Source organism: Trachurus trachurus (genome assembly GCF_905171665.1).
Source record: "Trachurus trachurus genome assembly, chromosome: 15".
Classification (NCBI taxonomy): Eukaryota; Metazoa; Chordata; class Actinopteri; order Carangiformes; family Carangidae; genus Trachurus; species Trachurus trachurus.
This window is the reverse complement of record NC_139906.1, coordinates 7,896,526-7,913,020: the sequence shown is the minus strand read 5'-3', so window position 1 is coordinate 7,913,020 and position 16,495 is coordinate 7,896,526. Positions and strand designations below refer to the sequence as shown.

At 40.8% G+C, this 16,495-nt stretch overlaps 1 protein-coding gene across 3 annotated transcripts in view; it reads right to left on the bottom strand.

The window, feature by feature from the left end:
• Positions 1–16,495, bottom strand: part of ehbp1 (EH domain binding protein 1) — a 190,547-nt gene that overhangs the window by 163,029 nt on the left and 11,023 nt on the right. For all 3 annotated transcript variants that reach the window (XM_083988753.1, XM_083988754.1, XM_083988755.1), the window contains exons 3-5: positions 5,854–5,911; positions 5,668–5,763; positions 1,688–1,741 (exon numbers count right to left, since the gene is read on the bottom strand). In XM_083988753.1, coding sequence (XP_083844879.1) covers positions 1,688–1,741; positions 5,668–5,763; positions 5,854–5,911 — 208 coding nt within the window. The remainder of the gene's footprint in view (positions 1–1,687; positions 1,742–5,667; positions 5,764–5,853; positions 5,912–16,495) is intronic.

The following is a 16,495-nucleotide window of genomic DNA, read 5'->3' as shown; positions in this document are numbered from 1 at the left end:
TCTATTTTTTTCCCTCCAAATTGTGGCAGCAGTTTTAGCAACACGTGTAAAGATAGAAGCTTTTACGTCTCACAAAGTCAAAAAGTGTAACAGGTTCTTTAAAACTAAAGACCTCAAGGACTTTGTGAGCAGCAGAAAGTGATTTGGATAGATGTGATATTTGAATATGTGTTCATCCTTCAATTATAGGACCCATCTGACAACAACGAGCATGAAACAGACTCGAAAAGGCTCGTGTCCTTGTCTATAAAGCAGCGATAAGTCCAACAGAGCAACAGCAATTAGCTCAACGATCACATGTCCTGTTGGGTTTTACCCTCTATATTCACAGTGAATAAACTGATTGTAGTTCAGGCAGTATATTTACAGGAAAAAAGACATGACATCACAGCTCTGCCAAGGAAAGCAGCACAGGCCTATGATGACTAATAGGTTTCAGAGGAACTTTAAATCTTCTAAGAGCAACAACCAGAGTGAGAACAAAAGCCTCATGTGTTCAACGTGTCTGTGTCATTTAGGCAAAACATGTCACAGTCTCCAGCAGATGTATGCAGCAGAACAAAAATAAATGAAAAAATCACTCTGAACACCGAGTTTCCAGGCAGACTGCTCAACGATGTTTAGTCTCCACCTCTCTCTCTCTTTCTTTCTTTCTCAATCCCCCTCTCTCTTCTCTCAGTCCATCTCCCTTTTTAAAAAAAAAAAAAAAAGACTTTTTGTTACATAATTTAATTGTAATATCTATTTTAATGGATTGATTGGTTGATTGAAACCTGTAACGATAACCGTAGGGAGATTCAGGTGTCCGAAACAGCAACAGTTAAAAAAAGGAGAGGCAGAAGGCAGTCGTTTAAAAAAAAAAGAAAATTGGTTTAAGAAAGTTAATTGGCTAATAAGGTTAATAAATAAATAAATAAATAAATAAATAAATAAAAGGACAACACGAGAGAAGCAAAACCAGCTTCTGAAAAAAGTATTAAAGAGTATTAAAGTGCTAAGTCAAAGTTTAAAAGAGAGCCAAGTCTGTTCAAAAAGTGGCATGTCCATGGGTCAAAGTGCCGTTTGTTATCTATTTGAGTTTGCATGTAATATTTCACTGCTGATTTCGATGCCTTGCACAGGAAAGAGTTAAAAAATCTCTGCTCCATTGTGGAAATGCAGCTGATTTATGTAACAAGTAAACTAATCACTAAATAAATTGAAAGACAAATGCTGCCACTCCTCCCTTGTACAAATGCAACAGGATATTTTATAAGTCCACCGCCTACAAAACACACACACATACACCAAGCCTGTGTGAATCAGTCATTGTGGTCATGGATGAGAGCCAACATGATCCAAGTTAACACCTTTGGTTTATCCTGAGTGTTGGCGTTCCCACACAGAGAGAAACATGTAATAGCATAAAACGACCACATGGTGGCAGAAGCTGCATGTGTCATGGATTCACCGGGAGAAACAGCAGCAAGGGAGGAATTAATCTCTTCACCTTGTTTTACCCCCAAAACTATAATCCCCATTCATTAACAATGACAGTACAGGTGCCTTTGAACAAGGTACAGTCATATGGTTTCATTATGCATCCTGCTAACTGTTCCCATGAGGTTTAAAAACAAAAAAGGAAAACAAACTGTAGTGTATTAATTTAGAGTCAACGCAAAAGCAAACAGAAAGAACAAGGACTCACGTTTTCAATGACAAACGTCCACTCTTTGTCTTCAAACTCCTCTGCATGTGGATCCTGCAACGACAACACAACAACAAGACGTGTTCAAGAGCTGAATATACAACGTATCAGAGTCAAAACTTCACTTTAGACATAATTATGAAGAAACCTGAGGACGCAACACTTCTCTGTTAATAATTTTCGAACTGTTATTTCCATTGGCTGAACCCTCACCCTAACCTACGACACAGAAAACACTGGCTGCACATTTGCTCTTTCTCTTTCTATTCTCGTTCTTTTCACCCACTGACCTGGTTTGACTGTCTTGTTTCTCTTTTCATACAAGCGTCAAGTGTTTATTACATTAACAAGCCTACTGCAAATCACACAATAATGATTGCATTGTGTGTAAGTGTAATGTACACTAGGGCTGCAACTAACGATCGATTCATCTGTCGATTATGTAAACGATTAATCGATTAGTTGTTTGGTCAATAAAGTGCTAAAAAATGTTGAACAGTGTCAATCAGTGTTTCCCAAACCACAAGATGACGTGCTCAGATCTCTTGTTTTGTCCACAAACCAAACAGGTATTCAATTTATTCTCAGTTTATTGTCATAAAGGAATAAATAAACCAGAAATATTCACATTTAAGAAGCTGAAATCAGAGAATTTTGACATTTTTTCTCAAAAAAATTGATTATTGTTCGATTAATTGATTAATTGTTGCAGCTCTAATGTACACATGCATTTAATACACAACCTTAACCTGAAAGGAAATGAATCCAACACTGACAGAGAAGAGACATCCTATCTGCTTCTCTCTCTTTCTCTCTGTCAGGCTGGCTGCCAGGCTGCTTCTGTGTCGATAATACTGTATTTGTGTTTTTGTGTTTGTCTGACTTCCTGTCTCGCTCCCTGCAGAGCTGTGAGGTGATGAGAAGAGACAGTAATGGAGGCAGCAAGACGTCAGGGAGCAGCGTGTTAGCATGGTGGCACCAATGACCTTCACTGCCCTCAAGGAGCATGCACACACATACACACACATGCACACACACACACACACACACACACACACACAGGAGCGCATTAACGCACAACCGCAAATCACTGCTGGAGGATTAAGACATGAACATTTAGCCTGATCGACTCTGATCCTGATCAAATATCAAATGACTGATTTGTCGGTGGCTTTATAAAGTGATTATCTTCCAGCTTTTCACATTTATTGCTGTTCTTTCGCAACAGAAACTAAAAAAAACTGAGCGTTGAAGCATCACCAACACATTTTGTGATATGTAATAAGCATCACCTATTACTATTGTTTCTAATACTTCCATTAATAATCAATAGAATCAACAGTAATTGTTCTTAAAGCCCCGGCATGTTGAACACAGGCACTGATGGTCTTTTCTGTCTGACTGCACTTGTGACACACCCCAGGAAATCAATATCGCTGCAGTCTGGCACAACAATCAAACAACGCCCACATGGGTAGGAACACACACACACACACACACACACACACACACACACACACACACACACACACACACACACACACACACACACACACACACACACACACACACACACACACACACACACACACACACACACATAGAAAGCAAGTTGAACAGCTGCTTCATCCAAACAAATTTTAAATGCTCCATTATTTCTCAGCCACATAGCGGCTCCTAAAAGGCAACAGAGCGCAGCATCACCAGCCATCTCACTTTATTCTCACTTTACGGCGACGTCTGCAGCTTTAGTGCCACAACTCCTTCCGTGTTACACCTATAATTTGTCTGAAATATTGCCGCCATTAACACGTTTTAACTTTAACAAGATTTGCATTGATTTAATACTCAAAACTGTTGGCGTTTTTTTTTTTTGTGCAAGCAAACATTTATCACTTCTTCTGCTTCTTCTTCTTCTACAAGTTTGGAAAGCGCAGATGTGCTATAAAAATTCACGAGCCAACTCCCAAAGTGCTTCACGGAGGATCTGTTAGCACTAAGTGTCCACGCGGCTTCCCGTACATCGTCTCTGTTTGGATCGATTCTGTCTGCACGACGAGCGAGCAAGCGAGCGGTGGGAAGAGAGCACGGCCCATTGAAGTTACTTCTTAATTTAACTGTTTTGTTGCTGCCGACAGAGTTCATCTGAGGCTGCTGCTGCTGCTGCTGCTGCTGGTGTTCACCTCCCCGAGCTGCAGGTTGTAATATTGCTGAGCTCATCTGATTTCACCGCAGAGCTTCAGGCCACACGGAGCTACGAGTCCTTACAGTATCTTTAAATCACTCAACACTGGTTTGCTTTGAGCTACAGTCGACACAAACACAGGTCATTAGATGTTAGAGGTTAAGAAATCCACACCTGCATTAAGCAATATAATAATAACTTGCTACATTTATGCTATAGGATGCACAATAACTTTTTTTTCCCACCAATACCAATAACTTCCTGCTTCTCATCACCGGTGCAAATACCGATAACCAATAACATTTTTAATACTTTATATAAACACGTGACATTAGGTTAGGAAATGTTAAGATGTCGTGACTAAAGATGAATTTAAAAACAAGATCAGTTATGACTCTTCAAAAATCAACATTTGTGATTGTTTGAAATCTACTCAAATGGACTGAAAATGAGAAAAATCAAGGAAATGTTGGCTGTTATAATGCCATTATCGGACTTACAGTATCTGTGTATCTGCCAATAATTATAAGACAATATCGGGGCCGATAATTATCTGAAACTGTAGCCCTAATTCATGGTATTAAAGAGGCATTCAAGATTCAAGAGACAGATTTTAAAAACTGTTGCAGTGTAGTTGAGATGAGACATCCAGAGTATTTATCCCTGATGTGGGTGAATCTTTAAAAAGCAGCAGCATCAGCAGCATCTTTCTGTTACCCACCCTGTCCTATTGGCTCACTGCTTTGGTCTACTGATTTTAAACATCTTTAAACTGCAGACAGCCCTATTGAGTAAAGCTCAAACTCACCATATATAATAAAACATGTCAGAAAATCAAACAACTATAGCAAACTGCTGATGCTCAAGAGTCGCATGATGCATGATTAACCTCCCAGGTAAATTCCTAATTCTCTCTTCTAACAGGCACAGCGGAGAGAAAAAAAAACTATGTATACAAAGATAACAATCTTATAGCTGGTGGAAGAAATGCTCTTTGATTTGTGGCTTCACCCTAGAGCGGTGAGGGAGAGCTGTGCAGCCAGTGGCTTTGTGCCTCATCAGAAAAACAGCTTTATTGCTTCCTCTGGGACAGGAAGTGGAAGTGGGCTCAGAATAAAGTGACACTGACATGTACTGTACAGTGGTGCTACACTACACTACACTACACAAGCCTTGGCCTGGAAAACAGAAAGAAAAAAAAGAAAAGAAAGCCAGTTGCACATGAAACGTCAGACTTTTTCCCAGCATCCTCCTTTTAAATAGCACGAATCAAATTTATTTATAAAGCACATTTAAAAACCAGAGTGCTGCACAACATCAGACATAAGTGTATCTAAAAAAATCTGGAGATAAAACTTTTTTTTTTTTTTATTGCGCTGTATCGAGTGCCTGCTTGGAATTCACTTCTCTGTTTTTATAGGAGTTTTAAAAAATCTATATAAAAATCTACCAACACCTCCACTAAGCCACGGCGGGTAATGGATGGAGGCATGTGCAGCAGTGGGAGCTCTGGTTAAGAAACACTGAACACTGAGGTAACAGGACACTGAGCTCTGAGCCGGTCTGTCAGCACAAAGACCCAGCATGTTTAAGTAAGCGGGGCGCAGTGACAGATACTGTCTGTACATGTATGTCATTTACAGACACAACTGTATCGCCTTACTGTGCACCTTCCATTCATAAAATACTTGTTTGTTTTTTTTAATTATCAACCCTCACTTTACCACATAAATACATCCCAATATGGAGCAGTGTTGAAATAGTTTTGGAATTAGGTAAACAGCAGTAGCTTTACCTTAAAAAGAGTGACCGTGATCTCAATGTTTTCTGGTACAGGCCACACCACCACTCCTCTGTAAGGGTTTTTGATACCAGGCTGCCAGCTGTGGGCCTGCAAGAGAAAAGAAGAATTTAATAAAAATCACATTTGTTTTATTATTTCTTTAATTTACTCCAGAATGATCCTCCTCAAGAAACAAACCTTGGAAGATTTCCGTCGACTCCTGCGTGTCCAAACCACCACCAGTTTGTCTGGTTGCCTGATAGAAAAAGATTTTAAAAAAAGACGAAAACAAATGTGAGTGAAAGGAGACTTGTTTATAAATTCAGCTGTCTCTGTGTCAACCCGACATATCAACATGATGTTCAACTGTCAGTCCGACTGATCAAAGCTTTCATCTTAAATGCATGAAGTTTGAATTGCTTGGTACGCCTACCACTTACTGCACACACACACACACACACATACAGTACACACACCTGCACAGTCATTCATGGTATGAATAAATCATGAGACACAGCTAAACCCTGGCTTTGTCTCTGCCGACTGCAGCACACACACAAACACACACACACACACACACACACACACACAAACACATTAAAGGAGAAATCCGGTCATTTTCTAAGTAACGCTTTACAGCTCTAGGTCCCCGAGTGCGACCAGAGGAAAAAATCTGAAAAAAAAAAATATGTGCAGACCGGACCTAGCTCTCCTCCTGCTAGCTGCTCTACAATGCAGTTAAACAGCGAAGTAATGGGGGCAGTTCTTCTAACCGCGACTCTGGCCTCTATAATGCTCAAAATATCATGCTCCGTTAATATGAGAGAGCAGTGTTAATGTAGGAAAACATGGATTTAGGAGGACAAAAAAAGATTTTGGATGGGAAAAAGTGCCAATATGAATATAACTGCTTTTTTTCCCCATCCAAAATAAAAAAATTCCTGCTAAATCCATGATTTCCTCGCATTTTTGTCTTTGTTGATATGGAAACAGTCCCGAGCTCGATAGTCGACTAGTAAGGTCTAACCAGGAAGCTAGAGTAAACAGAGCTACGTGATAAAAACACGTTAACACTGCTCTCTCATATTAAAAGAGTTATGCACACTCAGTGTTGTGTGTTAAGGAACTGGTGGATGTTGCAAAGCATGTGTAGTTATATTTTGAGCATTATATAGAGGCCAGAGTCGCGGTTAGAAGAACTGCCCCCATTACTTTGCTGTAGCGCAGCTAGCAGGAGGAGAGCTAGGTCCGGGCTGCACATATTTTTCTCTGATTTGTTCCTATGGTCGCACTCGGGGACCTAGAGCTGCAGAGCGTTATTTAGAAAATGAGTGGAATTCTCCTTTAAGAGTTTATTGTGACAGGAACAAGGCTGAAAGAGGCAGAGAGTTACAACGACCTAACCTCAAACAGGTCAGAGTGACAGTGAACTGAGAGCTGACAGTGAAACAGTGACACATGAATTAAATTAAAACAGCAAATGAGGAGAGAGAGAACAGACAGAAAGCAGGTAAAACCCTGAAATCCCCCCCCAAAAAACTAAATTTACACAAATGGGCTTAAGACAACACAGGTGATATAAAGGACTGGTTGGATTTAGCATGAAAGAGAAGTGAGGTGCTGAGAGAAGTGACACACAAAGCAGACTGGGTGTTGAGACAGATTAGCCGCTGTAAGACGCTCAGCGAGGCTCAAGGTGGACGTCTTTGTCATGCGTGTGTCAAACTGAATTGAAGAGTGTGTAATGTGAATACAACAAGAGGCGCAGGTGTGTTAAAAAGCTGCTTAAATACCTAAACCACAGTGCGTTGCTTTTAGCATAAGATATGTAGCAAGAGGAGCAGTGATCAAATGTTGTATTAAAAGCTGAAAGAGAAAACTTCTCTCCATAAAACACAATCTACATAATCATAAAGATGAACCTCGATGCAGCAGCTGCTTCATAAATCATAACTGTCTCACTATTTGATGTGAGAAGAACAGAAAAACAAATTGAGTGCTGTTAAATGTTAAATGTTCTCCCTTATGCATCTGTTAGTACAAGAAATCATCCAAAAAAAACCCTGTTAGCTGGCAAGTTGACAAGTCTGGACCTGCTTTGCTTATCACTCCTGGCGCATACTGTAGTAGACAAGTGTGTGTGTGTAAGTGGTGACTGTAGAGAAGTGTGTGTGTGTGTGAGTGGTGGAGGGTGACAGATCTGTTCCCCTGTGGATGTTGTGGAAATGTAAAACGATGCAAAGAAAATGTACTGCAATCCACACGTCAATGCAATACTCTCATATTTCACTATCAATTCTACACCTTGCATAAGTGCTGGGGCTTTATATTAGGCTATATTAGTGAGTTTAAATAAACCGATAACCGAACACATGAGGGAGAAATGTCTATTTAAATAACTTTATTATTTACTGTATATACTTATATGTTTACTGAGTATCAACAATGAGACATGACTCTTTTGCTCTGTTTGTTTAAAGCAAAACAAGCACGTCTCATTGGTTAAAATGTGTTTTATGTCTTTGTGGCGTTTATGTTTTGAGCCCTGTCACTATGCTACCGACAATAAAGTTTTTTGAATCTTGAATCATTAGCTAGCGACAAACAAACATGTCTTCAGAGTAAATGAGACGGATAAAACACAAGCCATCTGCAGTCTATACAACCGGAGCATCTGCAAAAAGTTTCAAGACGACACTGACGTCATTGATCAAATCTGTGAATTAAGACATTACAGCCGATCTCACAAATTGCATAAAATGCGAAATATCAGCCGATCCGATTGGTGGAAAGCCTACTTTATATATCTTGTGATATTTGTGCTGGACTGTATGAGGTATCAAATGTTGGATACCACCCAAAATCAGTGCTCCATATCAGCAGATATCATAATAAGAAGTTGCATCTCTACATTTCAAACCAGAACCGAACTGTTCCGAGTCCAAGTTTGAGCCCCTGTGAGTCCGAGGCCCTGCAGCTGACCTCTGACCGCACTACTAAAAAAAAAAAGGGAGACAATTGCCCAGCAGGGACCAATTAAAATCACTTAATTCTACTTTGTTAGGCTTTGATGAGGCCTGGCAAAACTCATTTACAACGGCTGCGTCACTATTGGCATCCGAGTTGAAGAAACTGGTTTGAATTATTCACACACTGCGCCTCCTTCATGAATGACATGTTTATTGTGCAACAGTATCTTGGTCACGGTTTTTCAGAGACAGAATTAAAGTGATCATCATGATCATCATCATACAATAACTGAGCCCCCCCTTAATTAGAGTGGCATGTGGTAATATCCCTCCATCAGTGTGTGTGTGGACAAGACATATACCCACTCCAGTGTGCATTTACTATTCTTGTAGAAGAATGACTGGCTGTCAGAGATAGAGGAGAACAGAGAAAGTCAAGGAAAGAGAAGTGAGAGGGAAGAGAGAGGAGAGAGAAGGAACGACAGGCAACAACTTCCAGCCTCGAGGACAGGCCTTGCATAGAGAAGCTATTGTCCAACAACACAGGCCATATCAGAGCGCACGCACATGCACATGCACATGCACACAAAATATCACCCTGTTTTTCTTTTTTTTCTCCTTTTTTCTTCCTCTCTTTGTACAGTTCTCGCTGTGCTATGAGAAAAATTTAAACCATTTGTCTGCAGGCTAACCGACTTCTGCACACTTCTCTCTCTCTCTCTCTCTGGTGGTGTGTCTCTTCTGCTTGTGATCGGCTTCGGCCTCACTGCTGCTGCGTGTGTTAACGGGAATCAATGAGCCATCAGAGAGGAATGCCACAACAAAAGAGACTAGAAAAATGTGATAAAGATGGAAACCAAGACCCTGAAGAAAAGACATTTACAGTGCGAGTGCGTTCATCATCAACCCACGCACAGAAAAAAAGTTATTTTTAACATTAAGGCCTTTGGTTTACAGTGGATTTGAGGTTTGGATAAAAGTTGTTGGCTATTCCAATATTAGGAATAGAGATAAAGGAGGCTGAGCATACATCTGGCAGTACACCCTGAAAGGCTACGGCTGAAATGAATTGACCTTTTGGGATTAATAAAGTATTCTGACTCTGACTCTGTTTTATTTCACTGAGTGTTGCTTAAACTAAATCAAGAGTAAAGGTTGAATACTTTCGTCAATGTGAGTTAAAGGGGAAGTATGCAAGTCTGGTCGCTTTTTCGCTGTTTTGCTAACCCTCCTCCTGGCCATGTGCCTATGTTTTCAACGAAGCCAACGAGAAGGAAATCCATGAAGCAGTGGGTAACATTATACATGTTATAATGTGTATAATCTTCTCTGTTATAAACAAGAGATTACGGGTTATGGGTTAGTTCCTCTTTAAAGGGAAACTATGCATTCCGGTCGCTTTTTCTGTGCATTTGTTTTCAACAAAGTCGGCGAGAATAATCAATAGGAGCGGTAGATGACATTATATATATATATGCAATGCTACAATGTGTATATTTGTGTAGTCTAATCTGTCATAAACAAGAGATTACGGGTTACGGGGCATGTTGGTGTCATGGTGCTGCGAGACAAGAGCTGGGACACCGGGTCGGAGGAAGGTTGGTTTTCTGCCAAGAGACACTAGGTGGAAGGCAAAGAGCCTCCATTCTCCCTGGAACAAGTTATTTAAAGCAGAAGTAAGCTGAATATTTGTGTTAATATAAGTCTTAAATAGTTATATCTTCCGACAGCAATCACTTCTATAGAGTGTTTGGTCTGAAACACGGGTCTGTCAGTCACTCTGCTCTGCTGTAAGCCGAGGAGAAAACTTTCCTTGTATCCTACAACCTTTATCCAATGAGGAGAGAGAACGGCATAAAGGGGCGGTCCTCTCTGTGTGTGCAGCCAAGGGATGCGCGTGAATGTGGTGACGTAGGGACGAGGGCGGGGACTGCTAACTCCATCGGCTGACAAGAAGTTAGCCAAAACGACCGGATCGCTTACTTCTGCTTTAACCATCCTAATTACTCTGAAGCAGTTTAACTAATCTTGCAAAGTTCCTCTTTAAAATCTGCAGTAAATGTTCTAAATAATGTTTTCACTGTGAGGACGGAGGAACTTTGGCGTCACATCACCTGTCAATCAGACGTTATAGGGAAGGTAAAAGTAGATTTCTCTGTGCTAGATAATACAGCGGCTGCAAGAGATGAAACACAACAGACAAGAACTCTGTGGTGCATACTAAAAACAGGCACTATGCTGCAACACACACTGATATATAATCTCTCTGACTAAACACCTACTGCAATGCATGAAAGGTCGTTTCCTTCAAGTGTATAAGGCGAGTGTAGATACTGTAGACTGCTGGGATAGAAGAGGTGAAGTAGGCAGTCAATTCAGCGTCTGTGATTTATATAATCTAGCAATGCTGCATTCCTTCTATGTCTATACATATACATACCGACCAATACCATGAACATCTATCTTAATACTGTCATTATGCAACAGTGCAACAGGGGTTTAATACTCCATGTGTTTGTGTACAGAAAGGCTTGTTTTGCTTCTCTCACACATTTGACTGACACAACACAACAGTGTGACTAAGCTTGAATCCGGGGAGTATGAAAGCTTTTACATCTAAAACACTAAACAGCGCATGTATTATGCATTGCAATACACTAAAGAGTGGATTTTATGTTTCCGAAACTAGCCTTAGCTGTTTGCTTGGATTAAACAGCAGGGATACGGAGCGTGCACATGCTGCTGCACACTCAGCTGTGCTCTTCAGGGGGAACTCTTCTTCGCTTCCCCCCAGTGTGAACTGTTAAGAGATATTTTCCCTTTATGCATGAACAGATGGTTTAAGTTTGATGCTGTCAGATAAGCCTCAGTCTGGTTACTTTATATAAAGCGTTGTCATTATTCTCTGCATGTTTCCCAGTCAAAAATCCTCACTACTACTACTCTCTCTTGTGATACAGACAACTAAACCAGAGGTCAGCAACCTTTGGCACGTCACGGCATAATCATTGGCACACTGGCACCGCTCTGTGTTATTTAAATTCATCCATTAACGGCAACCCCAGCCTTATGTGTCATCAGATGCATAGATATAGATAAGAAGACTAGATGTTTTTGACCAATTTTCAAACAGTTTGGTTTGTTATGAACGTCAGAAATGCAGTTTTTAGTTAAACATGTAGCTGTATGCTGTGACTGTTTCATTCTGATATAATATAAGCCTCTATATATTTTTTTGGGGATGCACTGTAGTCTCTGTTTAAGCATTTTCCTTCCCAGTGCAATATGTTTTACAGAAGTGTCTGAAAAGCAGTGTTTTGAAATGGGATTCAGGCCCCTGTTGTGAATCCCAGGAAAATATCTTCAAAATATGATTGAATGTGGCCGATATGGAATATAATAAAATCCCAGATATGTTGGAACTGTTTTTGTATTTTGTGTCATATTTTAACATGATGTTATTGTTGATAATGGCACACTCATTGACAAGAAAATTTCAAACTGGCACGCCACGTCACAAAGGTTGCTGACCCCTGATATAACCAGACTGCTGATGTCACTGGACTTCCCACACTTTGATTTCCAGTGATATGCAGTATGAAAAGTGTGTGCATATGTTTATCTGCAGCACTATAAGACCCCCCCAACGCCTGCTTCTGCTCCTGCAGTCAAAATGGAAAAAAAAAGAAATGACACAGTAACAATTAAAATGCTTTTAGAGGAGCGTTTGCTCACAGCCTCGTCATGAAAGGCTTAGCTAAAAAGATTTATTTTTTTTTATACCTGACCTACTTGGCAATTTCTGATTCAGCAAAGACAGCAACAACAAGATGGGAGAGAGTGAAAGAGACGGATGAAAAGAGAGAGAGAGAGGAAAGAAGAGAGGAGGAGGAGGAGGAGGAGGAGAAACAGAGAGGGGAAGGATTGCTCTTGCTACGCTATCAGTCAGACCGAGGACTCTGCTGCTGCTATCAAGACAGATGTAGCAGCGCAAACACAATCTGTGTGACTGTCACACTACTGACTGCTTGATAAACTAAACACACACAACAACACCACCACACACACTGGGCAATGATGACGTGACAAGGGAAGGTGGCATTTTACATTGACATCAAATCTGCAGGACGCAGCGTTCACAGTGTGTGATCAGCAGAGGAAGGAGCATTTGATTAAAATAAAAATAAAAAGTCCAATCTGTTTTTTTTTCATTTTCTGCATCAGGTGTTTCGCTTGATATTTGCAGGTTTCTGGGTTTATTTTTAGGACTCTCCAAAGTTCAAGCTCATCTATTGTTTTATCCCAGTTTCAACACTTATTATTCAATATATCTAACATTAATATTCCACGTCATACTCATACCGACCTCGCTGAATGTACAAAACTGTAGAGGAAGCTGTGTTTTTTGCTGGATTTGTGAAAACACTGCGTCTATTCAGCATAAAGAAGAAGAAGAAGAAGTTGATTTTGCTGTGAAAGTGTTTTATGATATTTCTGTTGTGCATGTTTGACACTTTCGGTCAGACTCTGCGTGTGTGTAGATACAGTGTGTATCAAGAGAGTGACCATGAAATCGACAGTGTATTTATTTGTGTGTAAACTGACAGTCCCTTGACCTCCATTTCTACAACGGTTTGGGTGTGTGTCAACCAAAAGCTGGGTCAGTGACACAGAGTTAGCGTTGGCAGCGGTGCTAAAGCCAGACTCAAGTGTCTGGAGTAAAAGCTAAAGCATCTCACTAATCCGCTATGTGTGTGTGTCTGTGTGTGTGTGTGTGTTTGTGTGTGTGGGTGCACATAAATGTTTGTTTGTCACTGCAGCAAGTTTAAATCAAGTTTAAATCTAATTAAATTTCCAGGATTAAACAGGGTTTGCGTGACATGTTTGAGCTGGCACGTTATTCTACTTGGGCTACTCCATATTTACAGTGAATATTCTTATTTGATGCTTTAAATATGTGAATATTCTGTAAATAACATTTTAATTTCCTGGATATAAACATTTGTAGACAGACTAAAAGCATGACAAAGACCTCACACTGCTAAGTGACCCTGTGACACATTTTTTCCCTTAAAGAGGAACTATGCAGGATTTGTAGCTTAACTATGCTACATTTTTACCTTAATTAAACAGCTTTGGAGTAATTGTGATGGTTTAATAAATGGCTTAACTTGTTTATGACAGATTAAACTACACAAATATACACGTCGTAACATCGTATATAATATATAACGTTATGTACCGCTCTATTGATTGATTTCTCGCCGGCTTCGTTGTAAACAAATGCACATGGCCGAGAGGAGGGTTAGAAAAACAACGGAAAAGTGACAGGATTTTCATAGTACCTGTTTAAGATTTTAACAGTTGGAAAAAAACAAAACATTTCATTAGCGTCATCACGTAACTGGATTCATCTGTGTCACATCAGACTATTGTTAACTTCAATACAGTAACTGATCTGAAAGCTGAACATTTGCATGCTCCATTATTCCCAGTGAGAGCCTAATGACATCGAGTGTGAAGGCTCCTTTTGAAACAGACAGAGTTTTTGTACAGTCGGTGGTTTGTTTCAAGTCGGAAATAAAAATAGAAAAATAGCTGCATGGAGAGGAGACACTCGAGGCTGAAAGAGAGCTTAACTGCAGAGGTAAGACCAAACTGTACCAAGGTGTGTGTGCCCAATTATAGCTCCGCCACGGATGGATGTGGAGGGAGATTAGGTGGGAGCTGGTTACAAGCAATAAAGCAGGAAGGTTGGACGGATGAAAAGTCAAGATCAGAGGCTCGGCGCGCCCCGAGGAATGGAGGTCAGCTAAGAGTTATTTAAAATTACGCCCCGAAGAAAGCATACAGGGAGCAGAGGAGTAACAACCAGGAGAAGAGAATTAATTGTTTCCGTGCTGACAGGACAGTCAGAGCTCACCTGGTGGCTGAGGGGGTTAAAACCATCCCAGAGGCATTTTGAGAGAAACTGGTAAATACAGCAGGGGAAAAGTGTGTGTGCTGAGACGGTGACACTGACTGATACCCAATACCTAAACCGACCCTGTTTACAGTTTGTGCTGAAAATAGTCAGTACGTTTACATGCACAGCTAAGTCGAGCTGTGCTCATCCTGTAGCTCCATTTGAGCGCCTCGTCGGGAGTTCTGTCCTTGTCCCAGTTTACATGCAATCGGGAAAATCAAATAATTGACGTGTTGATATGCGTCGTTTCAGTGGGTTAATACGGAGCAGACCCCTGTCCAGTTGACTTCTCTGTCACCTAGTAAATAACTGGAAATAAGTAACTCTCAACTTTGAGTTCCCAAACGGACGCGCCAGCCCGAAAATAATTAGCCTACAGATGACTTCCTTTTTAAAAAAAAAATAAAACACATCTTTTCATTGGTTGCACTGTGTGAAATACCCTGGATCGGCACCAACGCATCAGCCAAAGTGCTTCTTTTTTTTGGCCGTGTTTGGGCCAGCTTCTATGCTTCACTTTGTGTCATCTCTACTGTTGTGAAGAATGCGCACATGCATTGTCCAGTTTCAGTCAGATTAAGGAGAATACATGCAGAAGAAAACCGGTTTCCTATTGCATTACCTGGGTGTTTTAGTCGGATTTGGAGAAGTCCATATTATTAGTCGGACTAACGCGTTTACATGCACTTGAGTTGTCGGATTAAGGCAATAATTTGGTTTCTTCAGCTGTCATGTTAACGTACTTGAGTGTTTGATACCTAATAAAACCAACAGACAGTCTACAGTTTGTGTTGAAAATAGTGTCAGAGGCTACAAGATGGGTAAAGATTGGAAATTGTATGCATTTTACATCTCCAGTGCTCTTACATTCCTCCCTTATCACTTCCTCTAGACGTCTGCAACGGGCGAGGGAGGCCACTCACGGCGAGTAGCAAGACAACGATGAGGGGGTCTTAGGTCTGCGCTTAAGAAGGAGCAGAAGCAAAGATGAATACAGAAAGCAATGAGATAGGGGACGGAAAAATAAGTGCAAACAGTAGCTCAGACAGAAGGCACAGTGAAAGCCTGAGGGTGAGGTCAGGCTTAGCAGGAGTCACTCTGATCATGTGTTAGAGAGCATCCCCGACGTAAAAGAGGGGGATGATAGGAAGCTGTCTTTCAGGAGAGTAAATGAAGTCATAAAAATCTCCCCTCGTTTAACGACTACACCCCCTTTTACCAGCTTGCTAACTAACAGCCTGGAGGAGACACTGCCACAGCGGGGAGGGACCACAACCATCATGTGTCTCAGACTGCAGAAACACAAGGAGCCCCGGTGAAGAAGACAGCACCAACAACAGCAACAACATCTATTTCTTAAGGCAGTGACACACAAGCAGTCAGGCGGCCGGAGCTTCAGCAGTGATGTTAATCATCAATCAAAGTTATTTTGCCTCACCAACAAACAAATTGAATTTACAAAGTCAAATGTTTATAACAGAGGAGGAGCTCTGAGCGCCGCCGGTCATGCACTCTCATGGACTTTCTGCATCATTTTCATTTTCGCTGCCAGTGGCCGAGAGCATCGACAGTGGGAAGTGTAATGTGACTATTAGCTCAGAGAAAATACGGACACTGAGGTCAAGAGTCTAATTTAACATTCAGGATTGTGCTCATCTTTTATCGGGGAGTGTGGTGATGAATTAGCAAAAACAATGCGATCAACCAGGAGCTTGTTAAAGGGATAGTTCAACATTTTGGCAAATTAGCCCATTGCCATAATCCCTATAGTTTTAGCAGTTGTTTTCAAGGTAAATTCATGCAAAACCGCTGATGCGCGTTCCCATTGTCGGCAAGCAGTCTCTGCATTTGTCTCAAAAACAACTCTGTCTCATAACGTTACATTATTATCTCATAGCGTGGTGAA